This window comes from Cuculus canorus, chromosome 19 (genome assembly GCF_017976375.1).
Source record: "Cuculus canorus isolate bCucCan1 chromosome 19, bCucCan1.pri, whole genome shotgun sequence".
Taxonomy (NCBI): Eukaryota; Metazoa; Chordata; class Aves; order Cuculiformes; family Cuculidae; genus Cuculus; species Cuculus canorus.
This window is the reverse complement of record NC_071419.1, coordinates 10,717,411-10,740,285: the sequence shown is the minus strand read 5'-3', so window position 1 is coordinate 10,740,285 and position 22,875 is coordinate 10,717,411. Positions and strand designations below refer to the sequence as shown.

Genomic DNA, 22,875 nt, shown 5'->3' with positions numbered 1-22,875 from the left:
AGCAGCCCGGGTGGAGCTGAAGTCGCTCATGTGGAAGCAGCCGGGCATGCTGCGGTGCGGCTCCAGGCCTCAGGCTGGGACCTCGGCAGCTTCTGGCCAAAGGTTATTTACGTCACAGCGCGCCATGTCCCCTGCGCCTCCCGGGCTGGGGATTTCATGCACAGCATTATGGGAGGCATGGAAAGTCCTGAGCTGTCGTGCAATCATTTCCTGATTGTGCAGAATTCCGGAAGAAACCTGCTGGTAATGGGGACTGACTGGAAATAACGCTACCGCGGCACTTCACTTTGTGCCCAACAAGTGGCCATCAATGAAGAGTGAAGCAAGTGGGAAAAAACGCTCTCCTGCTCCACTGCTGAGGTTGGAAAAGACCTCTAAGCTCATGCAGTTCAGCCCAGCCCCACTGTGCAGACTAAACCATGGCCCCAAGTGCCATGTCTGTACGTTTTCTGTACCCCACCAGGGCTGGGGACTCTCCCACTGCCCTCCGCAGCCTCTGCCAGGGCTTCACCATGCTTGCCATAAAGAAATTTTTCCTAATGTCCAATCTAAACCTCCCCTGGAACAACTTGAGGCCATTTCCTCTCGTCCTATCACTTGTTTCTTGGGAGAAGAGATAAACACCCACCTCACCACGACTTCGTTTTAGGCAGATGTAGACAGTGATTCGTCTCCCCTCAGCCTCCTCTTCTCCAGGGTAAACAGCCCCAGGTCCCTCAGTCTCTCTCAGAACCCCGGGGCTCCAGCCCCTTCCCCAGCTCCGTTCCTTTCTCTGAATCCACTCCAGCCCCTCAATGTCTTTCTTGGAGTGGCTCAAAAGTAAACCTAGGATCCAAGGTGCTCCTCCTGGCCACCCCATGACTGATCCAAGCCAGGATGCTGATGGCCTTCTTGGCCACGTGGGCCACTGCTGACCATCAGCCCCAGATCCTTTTCCCATGGGCAGCTTTCCACACTGAACTCAGGATTCCTGGCATCCCTGGAGGTGCTCCCCATCCCTGGAGGTGTTCCAGGCCAGGTTGGATGGGCTTTGGGCAGCCTGATCCAGTGGGAGGGGTGCCTGCCCATGGCAGGGGGTTGGAGCTGGATGGTCTTTAAGGTCCATTTCAACTGATTCAAAGAACAGTTTCCAAGCCCCCTCGCTTTCTATCACTCCTCACCGGAGTGGGAGGCTAGGTGTGGCTGGGCAAGGATTCCAAGATAATAACTCGATTACAATTGGATAGTCATTATTAAGCAGGTATTCCCATCATTATTAGCAGTGCTGGATGTGTGGGGGTTTGATCCTCCAAAAAACATGCATGCCAAGCAAGAAAACCGAGCGTCTTTTATATTCCAGATCGATGCATATTCATTTCACCACAGAAAAGATATTATGTATTCATTCCTTCTCAAAGAATCATTAACATATCTTCACACTGTGTTCGTAGGTGCAGTTAATCTGTTGAGAGGTCATGAGGACCACCTCCTGAGGTCCAAAGATGAAGGGTAGAAGTAAGGGGGTTGCAGCCCAAACTTTGAGTCAACAGTCCTTTTTTTCTGCTGGCGGGCAGTGTGAATTCCAGGCTTCCTTATCTTTATCAGGGATGCCTGTTCCTTGCACAGTGTGTTCCCCTTTAGATAAACATCCCTCAAGGCACATACCACTATGCGATATACAAGCTTAGACAACTCAGGCTCAGCCAAACAGCTTCTAAATGACTGAACAACAAAGAGGAGTTTTGGAAAACAGGGATATATATCATATATATGTCTTTATTTGAAGGCACAGAGATTACTCAGCCCTTGTCTTAAGAGCACAAACACTCCAAAGAATCTAGGAAACTGAGTGAGGAAATGTTGCATAAGTGGAAATAACCCCTTAATTTATAACTCAATAAATAATTTGATATAGCAATTTGATTTGCCTTTGATGGACAAATCCAGTTCAAACAATTCCCTCTCAGCCTCAATGTTGCATATTTTCTTTTCTAAGTTTTGACCACAATGGGATTGTGGGTTCAGTTTCAAGACTGTCCTAACTTTCCAGGTAGCACCAAATAGCATCTGTACTATGTTAAAGTGATGTGATCTGTGCCAGTTTGCAGAGATTTAGGAATTGTGGTGGGGCTCACGATAACCAGAGGCTGTGTATCTATCTAAATAAGATATTTTTACTTCTCTTTAAAAAAATATTTCTCTTTTAAAAATACTACAGTCCTTCATTTTTTTGTCATTCCTCCTCTCCTTCTTCCCTGATCATATGCAGCTGAAGAAATGGCCTCGGTTATGCTTTTTTGCTATTGATCAAGACACATACTCAAACATTTGCCACAACCCAAACTATTCCATTATTCTATGATCTTCTGATTCGAGGCGCATCCGAGTGCAGTGGAACAATCCCTTCCCTGCTCCTGCTGGCCACTCCAGGGCTGATCCAAGCCAGGATGCTCTTGCCCCCTTGGCTGATGCTCAGATGCCCTGGACCAGCATCCCTGCGCCCTCCTGGGTCCTAGCGCCGCCCCATCCAGCACCCCGCGCCCTCCTGGGTCCTAGCGCCGTCCCATCCAGCACCCCGCGCCCTCCTGGGTCCTAACACCGCCCCATCCAGCACCCCGCGCCCTTCTGGGTCCTAGCGCCGCCCCGCCCCGATCCCGGGGCGACCGCCCCCGGTCCAGCCTCCCGGCTCCCTCCGGAATCGGGGCGGGGCGGCTGCGCGATCGCAGTTGAGGCTCTGCCGCCGCCATGAGCAGCGCGGAGCCGCCGCTGGGAGCCGTGATGCGGGCTCAGCCCGCTTGGAAGCGGGAGATCTTGGAGAGGAAAAGAGCCAAGCTGGCCGGAGCGGCGGCTGCAGGGGTGGAAGAAACAGATGCATCGTCGGGAGAGCGCTTGGTGGTGGCGGAAAGCTTGGGCCCGCTCCGGGAAAACCCCTTCATGCGGTTGGAGAACGAGCGGCGGCGGCTGCGCGGATGCAGGGATGCTCGGCCCTTGCAGCAGCTGCTGGAGCTTTACAGCTCCGTGCCCGGCATCCGCACCATCCGAGCGGACAACATCCTCATCATCGAGTCCCAGCCCGCCGCTTGCTTCGCCGAGGGAGATGCGGTGCCTGGATGCCGCCGGGATGCTCCTTCTTCTTCCTCCTCCTCTTCCTCGCCTCCTCGCCGTCCCGACCCGTTGCGGGAGCTGCTCTCCCGCCGCGGCGCTGCCCTGGCCGAGATCCGCGCCGAGCAGGTCGTGATCTACGAGACGGCGGAGCCTGCCGAAGCGGCGGAACCGGGCACCGTCAGTCGCTTGCTCGAGAAGTTCGGGCAGCGGCCGCGGGGGAGGCGGCGCCGGGGCGGGGAGGGGGGCGGCGGGGAGGGAGCTGCGACCCCCCAGTCCCCGGCACCGACCCCTGCTCCCACCCGGGCTGCCCCCCCCCAATTCACACCTCCCACCCGGGCTGCCCCCCCCCAGCCGGTCCCAGACACCCCTCCGCCAGCCCTTACCCCCCCGCAGCCGGTCCTGCCTCCCCCCAAGCCCATTACCTCCCCCCCACCCATCGCTCCCCCTCAACCAGTCCCTTCTTCCCCCCGCGCTGCAGCCCCCCAGCCTGTTGCTCCCACCCGTGCTGTGCCCCCTCAACCTCTGCCCGTTCCCCCCCGCGCTGCCACCCCCCAGCCAGTCCCTGGTCCCCCTTCCAGAGCTGTCACCCCCCAACCCACGGCTTCCCCCCGCGCTGCCACCCCTCTGCCGGCCCCTGGTCCCCCTTCCAGGGCTGTCACGGTCCCTCAAGCAGCCCCGGCTGCCCCCCCAGTTACCACCCCTCAACTTCAGCCGGTCCCTCCTGCTCCCCCCCGGCCTGTCGCCCCCCAGCCTGTGGCTGCCCCCCAGGCACCCCCTGTATCCCCCCAGGCTGCCCCATCTCCGCCGGCAGCCCCTCAGCCAGTCCCAGCTGCCCCCCGGGCTGTCACCCCCAAACCCACACCTGCCGCCCCGGCTGCCGGCCCCCAGCCCCCAGCTGCCACCCCATCTGTCACCCCCCAGCCCCCCGCTGCCCCCAAGCCCGCAGCCCCCCAAGCCAACTGCTTTCTGCACAAGATCGGCTCCAACTCCTTCACCGTCACCCCACGGGGGCTGCCCCCCGGCAGTCGGCTCCCCGAGCCCCGCGCTGTCGCCACCGGCCACCCCTCACCGCCCAAGGGGCCACCAGTGCCATCTGCCAGTGCTTCCCACGCCAGAGCCAACGCCAGGAGGCCAAAGCCGGAGGTGGCTGTGCCACCCAGTGCCAGCCTGGTCCCCAGTGCCACTGCGCCCACCCAGCCGCCACCCGTGCCCACCCAACCGCTCTCTGTGCCCACCCAACCGCTCTCTGCCGCTGCCCCCCGCGGCGGCGGCTCCTTCGAGATCCTCCCGGCTCCCAAACCCGACCTGGCTGCCATCCCGGCCCACGACCTGCAAGCCCAGGCGTTGGCCAAGCTGCGCCTCAACTCGCGCAATTCCTTCCTCTTCGTGCCCCGCCAGGAGGGCGGCACGGCTCTGTCCCGGGCACAGAGTGCCAGGACGGGGCCATCGGAGGAGAAGACCCTGAAGGAACCTCCAAGGGCTTCCGTCCCGGAGCAGGAAGAGCCTGTCGCTTCCCGGCCGACGCCTCTGGATCCGTTGGTCCCTGTGACTTACATCGATGACATTGTGGAGTTGGAGAGCGGGGAGGTTTCCCCCAGGGCCAGCTCGGCTGCCAGGACTGGGAGCTTGGTGGATCAGCCTGGAGGAGCCGGCACGGAACTGGAGATGGACTTTTCCTCTGTGCCGCTCTACAGACCCCACTCTGCCCCCAACCAGAGGGGAGGCAGCACCTTCACTGTCGTGCCCAAAAGGAAGCCCGTGGCCTCCGGGCTGCAGGCTCCGACTGATGCCAGTGGAAGGCCACAGCGGGAGGAAGAGGAGGAGGAGGAAGAGAGCAAAGCGAAAGGCAAAGCTGTGGAGAGTGTTGATGGGCCCCCAGTGGGGGTGTCTCACAAAAAGCGCTACCCCACGGTGAATGAGATTGAAGTGATCGGGGGGTACCTGTCCCTGGAGAGGTCCTGTATGAGCAAGACGGGCTCCCGCCGCAAGAAGGTAACGGCTTGGGGCGCTTCTGCACTGTTGGTGAAAGTAACTCCACACAGCTTTTGGCTTGTCTTCCCATGTGGCGCTGAGTGGGAAGACAGGCTGTGTGTTTCTGGTCCCTCAGAGGCTCTCAGGTGTGGGGGACTGGGTGGTGCTCGCTAAGTCAGTGAGGGTGGGATGATGTGACCTGTGTAGCTGCAGGGCCTCTCCCACTATTGCTTCCTGGAGGTATGATAACGGAATGGAAAGTATTTCAGGTATTTAGGAAGCGGAGGCGAGTGGCGTGGGTTTGGAGGGCTGCAGACTTGCCCCCTCTCCAGCCCTGCTCCCTGTGTCCAGGAGCATCGAGGTCCCCGTGGTCACTGCCCATCTTGTGACACAGTACAGTGGGCAGAGTGGCGGTGACAACGTCCCCGCATTAGTGATCTATTGATAGAGGCTCAAGAATTAGGTCTCTATTAGGCAGAAAGAGATCAGCAACCACTTAACTCCCCTTGATAAGATTGTACCACCTGCCTGGTCGTTCTGGCTGTGCAGCTGCATCTCAGAGCATCTGTGAGACGTCGATTGTTCCGAATGTCTTTGGAGTGAATGCCAGTTTTTTTCACTGCTTGGGATCGAACTTAGATCCTTGTGAGCCTTAAATAACACATTTAAGTTGATGTGGCTTGGTGAAATGCATCTGGACGTGATAAAGACATTTATTTCACACCAGAGGAGCAGGTGTGACTTGTTCAGCTCGAAGGTGGCACGCCAAGGTGACAAGCAGCCTAGGTGTTGTATCGTTACTAATCTCGATGGCTAAGTCTGCGACCTGACAGGTTTTTCCATAGCGGGAAGAGTTGTTTGACATCCCGTTACCTAAATTCGACTAAATATTTGATGAACTGAATCCACACGGGTGCCCGAGGCGCTGAGCATTCTAATTTGAGGAAATCCTTTGAGTAGAGTGCATCTCATTTAGAAGGGAGGCAGGGAGGGCTGTGTCTCAAGGTTTAATGTTGTGGAGTTTGTTCATAAGAGCACGCAGCCTGCGTTAATTTGATCGTGACTAACGAAGGTAGCAGATCTGGAGCATGAGCGCCCTGAGATCCAGAATAAGCAAATAAGCAGGGCTGTTGATTGTTGCTCAGTGCTCCTTCAGTTTTTACCTCGTCCACTTACAGGGAAAAGCTTGATCAGACTGGAATTGCTACTGAAATACCTGCTGGCTTGCACTCATTCCAGCTGTATTCTTGGTTCTGCTTGGGGGGATTAATTGCAATTACACCAAATCAGGTGCATGGTATAAACGGTGAAAATAGCAAGGTAATGCGTTACAGTTATGGGTACTCTTAGGGTGGAGCAGAAAATACAGAGGAAAGCTTGCAGGACGGCTACTCTTAGATAACCCTGGCTGCTGATGCAGCCCGAGGAGTTGGTTTCTCTGTGTGGGTGTTGCTCTTGGGGCAGCAGCCTTGCTGGTGAAAGGCTATGAGGCCTCAAGTAAGCAAACACAATTAAATGGTGCACAGTGGAAGCTGTCCTGAAGCAGTACAAAAGGAGGGAGTGAGATGAGGACAAGGCTAGTGCTGCGACTGCGTTGTTTAAGGGTGGTCAGACACCAGAACAGGAACCTGTGGAAGTGGTGGAACCTCCATCCTTGGAGCTATTTGAAACTTGCGTGGGGAAAGCCTCGAGTAACTCATCAGGTCAGACCTGCTTGGAGCAGGAGTCAGGGCTAGAGACCTCCAGAGACCCTTTCCCATCCAAAAATATCACATGATAATTTGAGATTGGTTAACAACTGGGTTATGTGTTCAGTGTTGGATTTGTGTGACACTGGGCAGGTCATGTAGCTTCTCTGCCTGTGTTCTTAGCAGCTTAATAGCATTAACTGTCCCGCCCTGCAGGCACTCTGGAGATGAAGGGTGCTGAGATGTATATGCAGATGCGATGGCATTTGCTAAGAATTATATGTGGGGGATGTCCTGCCTGAGAACTTGGTTACAGTTCTAGTTTCTCGGGAGAGGGATGTAAAAAGGCAAAGGAGGAACAGCTTGGTACATTGCAGAGCTCACGAGGCTGCAACAACTTTGGAAAGTAAGATCCAGCTTAAGGAGAAATAGTAGAGAGACACAAATTTCTGGGTAAAATTAAATGTCATGATGTATGAGGAGAGATACCAGACTTTCTTTCAGTTCCCTTCCTGCCAGAGGTGGTAAGCTCAGACTTTGACTTCGTGGCCAGAGTTAAGAAGATGCTGTAGCAAACAGAAAGATTTCTGTTTACTCTTAACCTAGAGGATATTTGTGGCTTTTGTTCTGGGTAATAAGGCTGAGTGTTGATGCCTGAAAAGGAAGGAGCTTGTATTAGGACACATTCCTTGGTTTCTTCCCAAGAGATTGCTGTGTGTTGCCAAGGCGACCAGCCAAAAATAAGGGTTCTGTTTTGTAGATATGTTGGGGTTTTCAGAAACGTGGTTTTGGCCTGAAATGGGCAGAAGCAGACATTCCCTGGGAGCTGGAAGCTGCAGTTCTTTGGGAAAACTGATGTCTCTTTCTTGGGGGTGTCAAAATCGAGCCTGTTGCTAGTGCTGGTGAGCAGCTACCAGGGTGTTTTGGGGCAATCCTCTCCAGGGAGACCTGCTGGATGAGCCTGCCTCCTGCTGAGCATCTTCCTTTCCAAACCTTGCCTTGGATTTGATGGAACATCTTTTAAGTATGCTCCTGGCTTTAGAAAGTGGTGTTTAGTGAAACTTTGATGACTTGGAAAACTTCATCAGCCTGCCAATACCCAGCAGGAATCAGGGTGAGATAAACAGTGGATCTAGCACAGCCTGGAAATGCCGTGTTCCTGCGGAGCAGTGGGTGTCTGTGCTGGTAGTCAGGGCCAAAGATTTATTAAGAGCGAGAAGGGCGGTTCTGGCAGTTAAAGTGATTGTTCTGTGAGGTGCAAATTGTGTTTTTCTTCAAATCCGGAAATTCAACCTCCCTTTTCCGTCCCCTTGGCTGGCCACTGATTGCCTGACCATGGTAGGGGTGCCAGCAAAACAGAGCTGACTCGGTCCACGTCCTCTGGCCCACATCCTCCACGGTGTTTTGGAGCGGGAGGGTGGCTGGGAGAGCGTGGGAGTGGAGCTCCAACCCCTGCTCTCAGCTGTGTGGCTGCAGGACGGAGTTGTGCCTGTGACTTTGCTGTGACCTGCTGGTGTTCAAGGCCCTTCAGGAAAAACAGCTTTATTGCTCCGTCCAGACACTTCAAATATGTGAAGCAGCTGGTTTGGGGTTGGAGGTGGATCTTGAGCTTATGAGGGGGGAGAGAAATGCTGTTCCTGTGGCAGAATAAAAAATGGACTTCTAGCTCTCTTGCGCAACCAGAGCTGCTGTGGTGGGGTAGTTGTCCTTCACCCAAGGCTGGGAGGGTGAGCGTGGAGTTGTGTATGCTGGGGGCATGGTCAGGATCTGCAGGTGGAGGGCAGAGCCCCAGCCATGCTCATCCCAGGAACCCGGTCTGCCTGTGTGAGCAGGGAATTTGAGCTCTTGTCCTGCTACAGACATGAAGGTGCCCTTCAGGGCTGTTTGTCTGATAAACCCCAGTTTGAACGTCCCGTTGGCCCCTCAGCTGAAGTTGAAGAGTTTCTGGGTGTGCTCAGTGCACGGACACAGGGACTGTCGTAGAGCTCTGCCATGGTGGTGTTCTCCTGGTACCCCTTGGGATAGCAGGGGTGTGATATCTGCTGGGGGACGGCTGCCCTGGAGAGAGCAGGAGCCAGCAGTGAGGCTTAGCGTGGGCTGCACTGAGACCCTACCACAGAGCCCATGGTGTGCTTTGACATTCCCAAAAAGCAGCATCTAGACCCCAGGGGGATTTGAGGGGAAGAAGAACTCATCCTTTGCATGACTAACAGCGTGTGGCTGTTCTGAGAGCTCCCCAAGTGTTATCACAGTTAGTTCAGATAAAGCGGTGGGGCTATGACTTTGGTGTGAACGCAGAGTGATTGTTTGTAGCTTTGAAGGGATGTGCTGGGTTTTGGGCGCTGGAAAGGGCTGGCTGAGCTGTCGGCCAGGACAGGATACATGTGCAGGGGTGGAAGGAGGCCTGCTGACCTTTATTCTAAACAGGGAGTGGGGCAGAGGGTGCAGAGCGCCTCTGGTGACCTCTGTTCCGTGCTCGTCTTCGTACTCTGTTACTGCAGAAGAAGTTAAGGCGCTTCAGCCTGATAGCAGCTCCAAGAGGAAAGGAAGGCTTTGCTGCAGGATGTGGATCTTTGGGATCTTAGAGGATAAAATCTAGCTCAGCTGAGCTGACAAGAGCCAACCGCGGTTTGGTTACGTGCCAAAATAATGTACAATAAAGTTGTCAGTGAGATAGAAATCTTGGTTTCTATAAAAACATGTGACTGGCATGTTGGAGCATGTGGCATGGAAAGGACTGCACGCTGCTGAGCCAACAAAGGTCCCGAGAAGCAGTCATCTGTTTTCAGGCTTCATGTTGCTCTCTTGTTGGAGGCTAGACTCTGCTGCAAAGTACAGAATTTGCCCCAACTGTGCTCTTTCCTTACATCTTCTTCCTCCTGCTCTTCATCCCAAGCCACAGCGTGTTGCTCCTTTCCAGGACCTGGCACTCTTGGGGATCCTGCAGGGAAGGGTACGCCTGGCCAGGCCACCCAGAGTCCTGTAAATAAAAGGATTTGTGAGCCACCAGATGTCAGATTGTTGGTGGCTTTAGTGGCTTTTGCTTGTCACGGCTGGCAGTTTGCAGCGTGCTGGAAGGTGAGCTGCAGCCTGATGTGAACAGGGCTTACAAGAACAAAGTCAGTGGGTCCTAACAGTCAGAGTCTAATGCTTTCCTCCTTCTTTCAAATTTGTCTTCAAAGATGTTCAGCTGGACTTCAAAAGCTTCCAGCTTACGTGCACTTCAGCATGGTCCGTTTTCTACCTGTTTGAGCTGCCTAATGCCTGAGCATGGCTTCCAAATGCCCACTTAAATGTCTGTTAAAAAAATTATTCTAAACCTTCCTGGGCTTTCATTTTGGGCAGGATTGGGCAGCGGTTTTGTTGGTCAGACCTGCTGAGCTTCTTGCTCGGTAGCTTTCCATCTGTTTGGTTTTGCTGGAGACGGTCTCCTGTGAGAACCAGGTGTAGGCTTGAGATGCTGGCAGTGATGAACACTTACAGCTGTTGCCTGGACCTGTTTGGAGCGAGTCTGCACGGTGTGGAATCTAAATATAGGTGACTGCCTGGAGTATTTGCAGTACATAACACAAGTAAATAACCATAACACAAGTTAATTAACCATAAGGTAAGTAAAATTATCGTGGTGGTAGAAGCAAAAATCTCTCTGCAAAATTGCTGGAAAACACCTCTAAAGCTCATCCAGTCCAACCGTCAGCCCAACCCCACTGTACCTACTAAACCGTGCACCAAAGTGCCATGGCCACATGGTTTTTTAACTCCTCCAGGGATGGAGACTCCCCCACTGCCCTGGGCAGCTTGTGCCAATGCTTCACCACTCTTTCAGTAAAGAATTTTTTCCAAATATCCACTCTAAACCTCTCCTGGCACAACTTGAGGCCATTTCATCTTGTCAGATCACTTGTTATTTGGGCTCAGGACAAAGATTTATGTTATTTAGGTCTCAAAGAACTGTGCATTCCTTTCCTGTTTTCTGTCTCGTGGCTGTGCTCAGGCAAATATGTCTGCCACTTCAAGGAGGGGCTGCAGTACAGATCTGACAGGGATGGATTGAATTTTTGGTAGGTGAGGTCAGCAGTGACGAGTCCTGGATGCTCAGGCTGGTCCCTCCCCTGCAGAGGAGATTTCCACTAGCTGTCAGCTGCGAGCAGAGCTGTTTCACCCACACAGTGCAAGTTTCCTGCCCTACCCTAATTCTGATCTTTAGCCTGTGATGTTGATGACTGCAGACTTCAGAAATCAGGATCTTGTTGTGGTTATAGTTTTGAAACCACGTCACAAGCCAGGCCCGAGGCAATCGGTGGGGAGGTGGGTGGTTTTTTTGTTGCCCCACTGCCTGCCAGCTCCTTGTACTCAACGCCTGGCAGAGCAGATAAGATGTATTTATCTCATCTCCGGAGTGGGGAATGTTCTGCAACTCTCAGTTTCTCCGTGGCTTTGCTGCTCCCGTGCTTCGCCTCGTGCCACAGGGACAATCTGCTCCCAGATTCCCCCCGGTTCTCTTCCTCCCGGCCCCTGCACGGGGAACAGGACAGAAGAGCTAAAATAGAAACTGTGACGCAAATAAGCGAGGAGCCTGCCTTTGAGCCTGGTTAGGACATGCCCAGGGCTTGAGGAGATTTGGAGTGCTTTGTGCTCCATGTTCTGATCACGAGGATTACAGTTAACGTTATCTTAATCGGTTTCTTTAATCTGTGGACCAGATTGGAGATGGTTTATAGTTTCCCACCATCTCAAGTGTTCCACTTGTCTTGGGTCAGGGTTTTCCTCCCCACTCTGCTTTTTCCAGTTGGAGTGTTCTGGAGAAGGGCTGAGGAAGTGCACGCTGAGGCTGGCTAGGGCAGGAGTCCTTGTTATATGTGGGAAACAGGAGGAGAAATAAAAATGTTTAATTTCCAGGTTCAGCACCAGCACAGGAAATCTGGAGAGAGGCTCTCAATCAAGGAGTGCAGGGACAGGATGAGAGGGAATCGTTTTAAGCTGAAAGAGGGGAAGATGGAGATCTTAGGAAGAAATTTTGCTGTGAGGGTGGGGAGGCCCTGGCCCAGGTTGCCCAGAGCAGTGGTGGCTGCCCCATCCCTGGAGGTGTCCAAGGCCAGGTTGGATGGAGCTTGGAGCCCCTGATCCAGTGGGAGGTGTCCCTGCCCGTGGCAGGGGTGTTGGAACTGGATGGGCTTTGAGGTTTTTTTTGCTTCCAAACCATTCTGTGATTCTATGAAATCTTGGTAAGAGCCACTGCAGCAGCATCTCCTCCACCCCTGGGTTGTGCTCGACCCTCCTGAGGGGAACCTGGGTGCTTTAACCTCTATTTCTAAACCTCATCCTGTCCTGGTGCCGGCAGCAGGGCATGGGTGTGCTGCAGAGCTGTAATGATATTTCTGGACAGTTTGTGTAGGAAAAGTTGTGTGAAGTGTCTGTATCACACAGAAACTTCCTGGGAAGATTTGGGCTGAAGGAGCTCAGTGGTAATGTTTTCCAAGAGGTGCCCTTCAGATGGTCTTGGGAATGTGGCAGGATGGAACTGCTCTTCCGCAGGCACTTGATGGGCTGTGGGTGAGCTGAAGGAAGTATCTCAGACACTACGACAGCAAAACAGTTGCGTGCTTAGGGAAATTGCATAGCTTGCAGCTAGTGAAAATGCCAGTCTGAGGGCATATCCGTAAGCCTCGCGGTGAGCTCATTGCTCTTAGTCACTTCTCTCTGAGGAATTTATCTTTTGCATATTAGTAGTGCGGAAAAAGGGCAAGAGAGACATGAACTCGCTTATACAGCTGATTCTGTTCATGTCACTGAAGCCTTTTGTTCCTGAAGTCTAGAATGAACTCCTTGTCAGGGTGGGAAGTGATTCTGTTCCCAATATCCCCGTATTTCCCAGGAAATGATGCTCCATCTGTCCCTTTCCAGCTGGAGATGATTCACTCTAACCAAACCAAAGTACATATTTGGGCTGCTCTGGTCAGTCTTGGTTCACAGAAATGGTTGTGGGTGGCATCTCCCAGCGCTGCACTGAGTTGCAGCTGCAAATGAGAGGCTCAGAGTGGCCTGTGAAGCAGAATCCTCTGCTGTTTAAGAGTTTTGTGCGTTGTTTATAAAGATGCCAAGTCTTGGCACTAATTGTGTCTTGTTTGTGCCTGCTCTCTTTGTGTATTCAGATGCGATCTGTCTCATCTGTAGGGAGATTTGTCCAATTCTTATGGGCCAGATAAGGAATATTTGAGTTGCTTGTTAAACTGTGGAAGGCTCTGGCTCCTCTGGCCGCAGATGTGCGAAGGAATGGAGGGATCCTCAGTGAATTGCTGCTTTGTACTGTGCCAGAGTGGGACTCCAGCTCCCTGTGGCCAGTTAGGTTCTTCTTGTCCAAGCCAGTCAAGGGAAGAGTTAACAACGTTGCCTGCCCTGCGATGCTCTCCAGGACTGTCCCTACCCTGTCCCTTCTCATCAGGAATTTGAAACTTCCCTGGGTCTTGTGCAAGGAGTTTAATATTTCGAATCTCCATGCATTGCTCCTATCTACCATGTGCTTCAGCATATTGATTACACAGAGCTGCCTTTGTGGGTTGCCTTGTAAATGGAGACTTTCTCACTTTGCCTTGTGGCTTGGGAGCTGGGGTGCGATCCTGGAGGCAACCTCTCCTTTGCCAGCAGCACAGTGTTTACTTGACGCGCTCCTGCTGTAAATCTTTAGTGCTTCTAGCTCTACTCAGTAACCAGCTCTGCGGTGCAGTTAATGGTTGAGCAAAACTCATTGTCACTCTTGGGAAACACTTCTTGGAAAAGCTTGATCAAGTGAGCTTATGGTGGAGAAACCAAGTCGTGTGCCCCAAAACTCTTTGTTTTGTACAAAGTGACAGAGCAGTACGTTTCTGAAGTGCCATCTTCAACTTTCTGGCCGTGTATAGGCTGCTGCAGCCAGAGCAGCACAGAGTTAATCCGATATAGGAAGTAAAACTCAAGTCCCCTCCATTCCTATGGGTACATGTCAGGGAAAACGCCTTTCTTCCTGTGTCAGGGAATGGCTTTGGAGGTACAAAAGCTCCTTATCTTCTCCTAAGCAACAGCAAATGCCTTGGTAATATGCTGATGGTACTGGTCCAGGCATGGAGTGATTCAACAGTTTGGGCTGACAAAGAGCTGTGTTGTCACACAAGTACAGGCATGTAGGTAAGCTCATTGCTAACTTCTGTGAAATGGCTAATTTTCCCCAAAATCCTTGATCTAAAAATTTCAGAGGGAAACCTGCATGTCACAGGAGTTGTTTAGCTCATGGACTGCAGATTGTAATGACAAAATGAAGGCCATTGAGGAGGTATCATAGAATCATAGAATGATTTGGATTGGAAGAGACCTTAAAGGTTATCCAGTTCCAGCCCATGCCATGGGCAGGGGCACCTCCCACTGGATCAGGGTGCTCAAAACCCCATCCAACCTGGCCTGGAACACCTCCAGAAATGCTGCTTCTCCAGCTCCCTTTACCAAATTTGCTGATCTGTGACAGTGACTGGGTCGGATGGAAAGACCAGGGTAAACCTTTTGCACATCTTTGGCCACCGTAGAATATCTGCTTCTACTCTCTATTTCCAGTCTGGCAGGCAGTGATTTGTCTGTGCAGGGACCTCTTCCCTCTCACCCCGTGGCAGCATGGGTGCTGTTCTATGACCCCCACCTCTCTGCACAATGCTGAGCTCTGCTGTGCAGAGCCTTCACCAGCCTCCTGGGCTTTGGTGCTCGAGGAGCTTTCCTGCCCAGGTCTGGCTGCTCTTTTTGCCAACCCCTGTATCCACAGGCTTCCTGCTGGTCTCCCAGCTCTCTGCTGCAGTTCTCCCATATCTACTGTGATATCTTGTGCTTTTCTTTCGTTGGTCAAATCTTCAGATAACCAGCACAGCAACAAGCGTAGTGTGAGCTGCACAGAAGCATAAGGTGATATTCCTTCAAGACGCTGATTTTTGTGCATGCTTGTTCTGTCAGAGGTTTCAGTCAGTCACTCTTCTGTATTCAGGCTGAATTGTTGTCTGCCCTCCCTGCAGATATTAGCCGAAACCCTCCCGGAGCTGCTGCTGAGAGAGGAATGGGCATTCAGCTGGTCATGAAAAGACATGAAAAGCTGTTGAACAAGCTGCTTCAAATCACAGCCGGCAGCGCATCACACCCCAGGCCTGTCCCAGGGAGTCAGGGCAGCCACTAGTTTTGTCATTTCAGGATTATATTGCTTTGGAGAGAGCATGAGGAGAGGAAAATAAGTACCTGAAAAGAGCAAATCTTGATCGCTGATGCTACTTCACACTTCAGTGTGTGAAGCACTTGAGTAGCATAACCACGGTACTGAAAAATTGCTGTGTCCCTCTTGTTTGGATGTGCTGGAGGCATCGTGTGATGTTAGCAAGAGCAGGAATGGGCTCCAGCTTGCCATGCCGTCTGGCTCCTCAGCACGCTGTGCAGGGATGGCAGTGGTACCCCTCACAGCCCCCTGCAAGAACCAGGGGTTGGGAAATGCTGTTGGCAGTCGCTGTGCAAGGAAAGGGGAATGGGTGCTGTGTTTTCAGTCCCTTCATAGTCTCTTGTGATGGGGATCGATGTGCTGACCCTGACTCTCCGTGCTCGAATATCATTAAAGGCTTATTTTTTTCTTTTTGTTTTCTTTTAATGCCTAGAACAATTTTTGTTTTCTTACTGTTATAAGGTCAGGATTTGGATTGCCGAGGAGGTTCCTGTTCAAGAGGTGTACATTATCACTGTGGTTTTGCCACACCTACTAAGAAACAAATGTGATAATGGGTGGAGAAGAGAAAAGCCACACTAAAGGGATTACTTCTGCAGTTGAGGATGCAGATTAGCCCCATGGTTTGCTCCTGAGACTTGTGATGATATCGCTGGTTTGTGAGAAGCTGCTTGTTTGTGCATTCATTAACTGTGGAGTCCTGTAGGCTTTCCCACCTCGGCTTTTGGAGGTGAAGTGTCTGCTGACTTGTGTTGTTCGTGCCACAGGTTGTTTTCTGTAACCTGGTTATTTTTATTTCTACTTTGTCTCTGTACCAAGGGGGCTCTTTTGCTGTCTTCCTGGGTGTAGGCTGGGTCCTGACAGCCTGCAGCACCCGAAACAAGGCTGGCTTATCTTCTTTTCTAAGTAAGCCGTGTATGGCTACTCAGATCTGCGCTTGTTGGCAGCGTTTACCCTGGCTTCTCTTTCCTGGGTGCTCAAGTACTCATTACTGTTCAAATCCTAGCAAATAAATAAATGATTCTTGCTGTGGTAACAAGAATCTGTCTGAGCAGCACGATGTAGATATGTGGTTTGGTGTTGGACCCTTGTTTTGTGACACAGTCCTGGGTGAAGCATTCAGCTGAGTGAGTAGTGCCAAATCCCTGCAAGCATCCACCACTGAAGGGTGCAAAAATCTTCTCTTCCGCAACTGGCAGCTGCTGCTGAGACACAATGAGCAGAGTCCTCTGACAGTGCTGGAGCATGCCTGGCTCTTCTGGGATACGGTTTTCTTTTAAAGAAAACTGCCCTTTTGTAGTTCCATGAAAATGGTCTGGCAAGAGGCTGGCTGGCTGTGCTATTAACGCGTTCCTGTTTTTAACTTTTCAGTGGTTCCTGGGACTGAGTCTGCCTGTCTTCCCTACGCACAGTGCTCAGATCTGTTCATCAGCTGCTTGGAAGATTTCTTAAGGCAGTTATATTGCCTCTAGTTTTGCCTGAATAAGTTGCCTTCCATCTTCTGTTGAATGAGAGCTGCTTTGTGCTTCCCTGAAACACCCTCGTGCTTGGGAGAGGAGGGGAACCAGGGTGATACCACAGCTTGTTGCAGGTTTATTGCTTTGGGTTTTGGGACTCTGCAGAGCCTCCTCACTGGAGTCCAATGCTCTGCCAGCGCCTGGTTGTTCCTCTGGTGTTTGCTTTGCCTGGGTGCGTCCAAGTGCTTTATTGCCAAGCGGCTGTAAGACTCTTTCTCCTCCTTGGTAGCGGCGTGCTGGGTGCAGGGGAGGTGGGACGCTACTACAGAGCAAGCCAAGGTGGCTTTTGGGTTGTCATGCACTGGGATGCATTCACACCAAGCCTGCTGTCAGCCAGAAGTGTTGCTGAAGCAGCAGATTATCTCGTTACCAGCTCTTCCGCCGCCCTGGGCGCGTGGGGCTGGCAGCGCTGTGGTTAATGATTGCTCATTTTGAACAGCTTCAGCCTAGTGGCCTCTCTGCAGCAAGTACGTGGCAAACGCCAGTGGCGAAGTGTTCTGCAGGGCGCCCAGCCCAGCCCAGCCCCGAGAGCCGGCGTGGCCGATTCGAATTGGCTGTGGGCAAGCGGGAGCACTTGCTCAGGACTTGGGCTGTGCTGCTGGCCTGTGTCTCTGGGTGCTGCTTTGGGGCATCTCATGGTCGTTGCTGCTGCTTTCTACTCTCCAGGTTTGCTCCCTGGTGAGGCCTTGTTCTCCTCCTGCACTACACGCCCCTTTGGTCCAAATTGGACTCCAAGCCATTTTTCTTAGAGATTTCCTCCTGAAAGCAGAAAGCCAGGAAAACAGAGTTCCATCTCCCAAGCTTAAATGATAAAACCAAGGCACATCTCTCCTGTCCCCTTTATTTTCTGTGTTTAGCCGAGCACTTCGTGCCCTTCAGCACGGTTGGCAGCACTGGTGTGCGGCTTCTGTGCAGCGTCTGGTTCTGGGATAGCTTTGGAGCTTCCAGGAGCACTGGGCACCTCCACCCCATGTGGCCTTCATGCCTGTGAGCATGGCTTGTCCCCACAGTACAGAAGCCACATTGTGAGCCATCACTGCCCGCTCTGCTTGCTTGGCTCGGATCAGGGAGCATCTAGGTCAGCGGCAGGGGTGAGAAATTCAGGGAACAGTAACTGGGATGTTCTGATCTTCAGGGACATTTTTTTCCAACCCCTTTTCTCTGAAGTACAATCATTCCCATCCCGTTGTGTCATCTGGAGAAGGTCAGAGTGGCTCTGGCCATGTCTGGGTCAGGGAACAGGGAAAGGCAGCTGTTTGTCCTCACTCCTGTTTCCATCCTGCCTTCTCCGGGGAGTGTGGGGTAGGGAGCCAGCCTGTGTCTGAGGTACGTCCTGGACTTGGGCAGAGCAGCGCACAGCTCCATCGTGCGTAATTGCAGTGCGGAGGAGGCGTTGGGCACCCCCTGCTACCTGGCTGTGATTCAAGCTCCTCTTGTGGCTGTTCTGAAAAGCAGCAGTGAAATGCTCGCTGTTTTGCCTTGAAATCCCTTATCACCCTCCCAGCTCCAGCGTGTCCATCTGTGGGCAGCACAGAATAATGCAGTAGCCGGTGTGCAGGCTCCTGGGCAGCCGCGGGTTCAGCTTCCAAAGCAGCAGCACAGCAGGTTGCACTGGTCTCCCTGTGAGGGAGATGCAGAGAGGAGCGGCTGCTGGGGCAAGAACATATGCATGGGCATCACATGTGGTTGCTTCATAGATGCTCAGGGCCTTCTGCGGTTTCATGGGCTGGGCTGTGTTTTTATATGAGGGAAAAATGCAAATATGGAAAATGTGCTGCACTTTGTTCTTGCCAGTTGTTACACAGCATCACAGGAGATCTTCTGAACCATCCTACTGCCTCTCACAAGCAACCATGTCCTTTTAATTCTGATCATAACCCTATTAACCTCAATTTTGACAGACTGAGAGTTGGGGTTGTTCAGCCTGGAGAAGAGAAGGCTCCGAGGAGACTTTATAGTGACCTTCCAGCACCTGAAGGGGCTACAGGAAAGCTGGAGAGGGACTATTCATAAAGGCTTGTGGGGATAGGACGAGGGGGAACGGGTATAAACTGGAGAGGGGCAGATTTAGACTAAAACATTAGGAAGAATTTCTTCACCATGAGAGTGGTGAGACACTGGCCCAGGTTGCCCAGGGAAGCTGTGGCTGCCCCATCCCTGGAGGTGTTCCAGGCCAGGTTGGATGGGCCTTGGGCAGCCTGATCCAGTGGGAGGTGTCCCTGCCTATGGCAGGGGGGTTGGAACTGGACGATCTTTAAGGTGCCTTCCAATCTGCACTATTCTATGACTTTTAATTCTACTTAGAAGTAAAGGGATCACAACACCCTTTTAGGCAGCTGCTCCTGAACCTTGATCTGCGGTGGCTTGATGCTTCCCTGCTTTTACATTCATTCCTGGCAAGCTTATCCTCCTTGTTTGTCTGTTGTGTGCTGGCATCAGCAGTTCTTCTCTGCTCCTTGGCGTTCATGTTCTTGGTGTACTTACAAAGAGCTGTTATGCTTTCTCTCCACCTTCATTTTCACTAGTGTGAACCAGCTGAATCCTCTCTCTCCCGCTGAGATAACTTGGACCAGACCTTCTGAGCAGAATGGTAGATGATAAGTAGGATGTGTAAGGCTGCAGGGGAACAACCCCTTCCCTCGGCTTTGCCTTTCAGCTTGGAGTTACCATATCTGGGTTTGGGTGTCTTGCCTCGAGGTAGATGTAGAAGCTGGAGCAAGTCCTGTGGAGGCTACTGAAGTGCTTCTGGGGCTGGAAAGCGTGGCATGTGAGGAGAAGCTGAGAGAGATGGTTTGCTCAGCCTGTAGGAGACAATGGGGGCATCCACTGCCTTCCAATCCCTGCTGAGTGTCACAGGGAGGATGGAGCCAGGCAGTCCCTGTTTCCAGTGGAAATGCCCTGCCTTATTCCATTTGTTTAAGCAGCATCTTAGTGATGATTACAGTCCTGTAGCCAATCCAGTATTGTCTTTGTTATTCATGAGGGAAAATGTTCTCTTAGTGCAAGGGTTGATCTTAAACATTGTTGCATTTCTAGTCTTCTTGCTCTCCAGTTTTCTGAATGACCCATAAAATTCTGTTTTTTCCTTGATGAACTCCCACGTTGGAGTCATCTTCATTCTTGGTCTCCCAGTTGTAGTGCAAAGGTCAGTAGTGAGAATACTAAGTAAAACTGGTTCCAAAACAGAACCTTTAAGTACCTCCTACTTGTCCAGTATTTTTGCTATTACCATCTCTCCTTTAGCTCCTTCCATCTCATCAGTTTTGGTATTAAACCCTGGTTTTATCCAGCTTCAACAGCTTTTTGCCAGGATGTCCTCCTGGAAATATAGTCCTGATCAATGATGTTTCTGCTGTCGAGCACAGTTACACAGATGAGTTGGCAGGCATTAGCGACGTCGCCTTTCCAACACGTGGATGCTTTCCTGTCCTCCTTGGCAACACTGATCCCTCTTGAGGGACATGCCGGCAGCTCTTCCTGCCTGCTGGGTATCTCGGTGTTAGATGATGGCTGAGTGTGTGAAAAGCTAGAGGTGCTCTTCACCTCTCAGCCTCCTGACTCCATCCATTTGACTCTCTAGGGTTTCTCTCAGAGTGATAGGAGATTTGGCAAGGCACAGGGGGGAGGGTGGGGGTTGTGCAGTGGCTCCTCTAAACCTAGGTGAAGCCCTGGGCTGGGAGGTGATCTTTGCTGGGGCAAATGTTATAATCAATGTTTTTTTTTTAGACTACTTTCTAATAATTTCCCTTTGCTGTTGTCTAGATGAAGATCTCTTTCAATGAGACAAGTCTGCAGACTATGTTTGAGTACCCGTCAGAGAGCTCACTGGCTGAAGAGGAAGAGGAGGAAGAGGCAGGACGTGCTTCTGAAACAGAGGAGGACAAGTCTCGCACCTTTTACATTCCACGCCCAAATGGCACTTTGCCTCCCAGTACACCTAACTCAGGTGAGTGAGCCACTGTGTTGGCACTGAGGGCTTATTGGTGGGGTCCCACGTTGTCCACGCTTCCTGCAGACCCTCATGGGGCTCCACGCAGGTGGAAATGCCGATGGTGGTGACTTAGGACCTTGGTGGGGATGGGACTTGAACCAGAACAGGGAAACTACAGATGGGCAGTTTCCATGCCTCCCTGCTGGGATCCTGATCCTGGTTCTTTTGGGACAGTGAGAAATACTCACGTGAGCTTTGTACTTCCAGCAGATTTATCCAGCTACACCCCAAAGCACTCTGTGAAGTTCAGTGAGTGGCAGGAGCAGAAATATGAGGAGATGCCTGCTGCAGAGGGACCCATCCCAAAGGAAGCTGATTCCCAGGGGAACCAAGTCATGGTGAGATTTTAAATAAGCTTTAAACCGGCTTTATCCCACTGAGCCCTTATCCCAGCACTCAGGTTGGTCTGGGCATTGGCTCGGACAGGCTGTGCCTTCCACGGAACACCCATGTGTGTGTTCGCAGCCCACAGAGGTGAGCCACCGCTCCCAAAGGGACAACGCAAGGTCCCACTGCTACTGGCAGATCTGCCTCTCCCTGTGCGTGCAAAGGAGACCTAAGGCAGTTGGCACAGTCTATAATAATGCAGGGATTGCTTGGAGGGGGGAATTAAACATGCTTGTTAGCCCTGGGCAAGGTGCCAACGCAGCTTTCACTGTCCAAAGGTGTGGGTACTCATTTGCTTTGGATTTGATGACACCTCCATGTCACCTCTGCTTTCTCCACAGCTCACGCCCGCAGAGAAGGGTGGACTCTCAGATTTCAGCAGCGAGCCTGCTCTCTATTTCTGATGGCTGCATCTTCCAGCCTGCAGCAGCAGCTGCTGGACAAATGGAGTCAGTGCACCTTCTCCACGTCAATGCACATACCATGGAAATAAGTCTCCGGGTCCCTCTCTCACCACAGTTTTCATTGGATCCTGATGCCAAGGGTGGACTAGGTGCTATTGGGCATCTTCAGAGAATATTTGCACTGGATTCTGGGACCTAACTACTACTTTTAAGGTGTATGATTTATTCGACCTGTGGCCTTGCGTATTCCTTGTTCAAGATCAGCTGCCAATTGGGCAAGCGTTGTAAGAATGGAGCTGTAATCCTGAGGTGGATGCAGATTCTCTCAGTGCTTATCTGAGTCTGCCCATCCATGCACTTATTGGGGTCTGGATGGCTTTCGTAGTATGTCTCCCAGAGCATCCTGGGCGGTTAGCTGGATTCACAGCAGTGGCTGGGATCCGTCTGCTGGATTGGGTGTCATTTGGAAAACCATTGAGGGTTTCTGGTTTGTTCTTGGAATGTTTCTGGGTCTCATTTCCCTGAACCATCATGGAATTGATGTGCCAGTTCTTGTGAAGGAAACTGGATGCACTGTGGGAGGGATGCTAAGGGGAATAAAAGCCTTTGGCTTTAGATGTCATTTCTGCACTGCTCTCTAAGGAAGTGTCCTGAGTGGCTGGAACCTCCTGACCATTCCCAGCCATTGGCCGTATCCAGCCGGGGCATCCAGCTGCTGATGGCTGTACTGCAGTTTGCCAGTTCCTCGTTTTGCTTTATTCCAGCACCTAAGGGGGTCAGGCCCAAGGTTATCCATCCTGGTTGGCAGGGAGGCTTCCTTCTATCTGTGCTTCCTTTGCTCCTCTAATGCACAGCACAGGAGAGCCAGTTCACCCTTTATTCTGCAGAACTTGAACAAGGAATATGTGGTTTTTTTTTCCCTAGGATTTTTATAGTTTTGTTGTAATTGTTTAATGCAGCCAATATGCAAAAGAATCTGCTAGAATCTTCCATTTAAGTTTTCTATTACTGTAAACTCAGGGTCAAAAATAGCACTCTGGAGGAGAAGGAATGCTGCTGCTAATGTGATTTGTACTTCTGGGATTAAAAGAGATGCGGTTGGAATAGATGCGGTGTCTTAGGGCTTCATGAAATGAGCGGTACCCCAGCGTGTGGCTCTTTCCAAGGCAGCGGGCTGGTATCTGATTAAATTGGATACTTTCATTGGTTTGTCTGTTCCATACAGACAATGAACGATGAATGAAAGCATTGGAAGAGGCTGCCCAGGGAGGTGATTGAGTCACCATCCCTGGAGGGGTCTAAAAGACAAGTAGGTGTCGTACGTGACAACATGGTCTTGCGGTGGACTTCGCAGGGCTGGATTGATTGTTGGACTTGATGATCATAAAGGTCCTTTCCAACCAAAACTATTCTATGAACCTCTGGTCAGGCTGATGCTGGTCTATGAACTGAAAATGCTCTCCATACCTTGCACTTAGAATCATAGAATCACCAGGTTGGAAAGGACCCACTGGATCATCGAGTCCAACCATTCCTAACAACCCCTAAACTATGCCCCTCAGCACCTCGTCCACCCGTCCCTTAAACACCTCCAGGGAAGGTGACTCAACCCCCT

At 51.8% G+C, this 22,875-nt stretch overlaps 1 protein-coding gene across 1 annotated transcript; it reads left to right on the top strand.

Annotated features, from left to right (window-relative positions):
* The first annotated feature begins 1,156 nt into the window (after window positions 1–1,156).
* On the top strand, window positions 1,157–22,869 carry TPRN (taperin). Its single transcript, XM_054083986.1, has 5 exons — window positions 1,157–3,696; window positions 3,874–5,076; window positions 20,241–20,424; window positions 20,677–20,807; window positions 21,198–22,869. Exons 1-5 carry the CDS (start codon window positions 2,725–2,727, stop codon window positions 21,258–21,260), a joined length of 2,553 nt encoding a protein of 850 aa, XP_053939961.1. The 5' UTR covers window positions 1,157–2,724; the 3' UTR covers window positions 21,261–22,869.
* The last annotated feature ends 6 nt before the right edge of the window (window positions 22,870–22,875 follow it).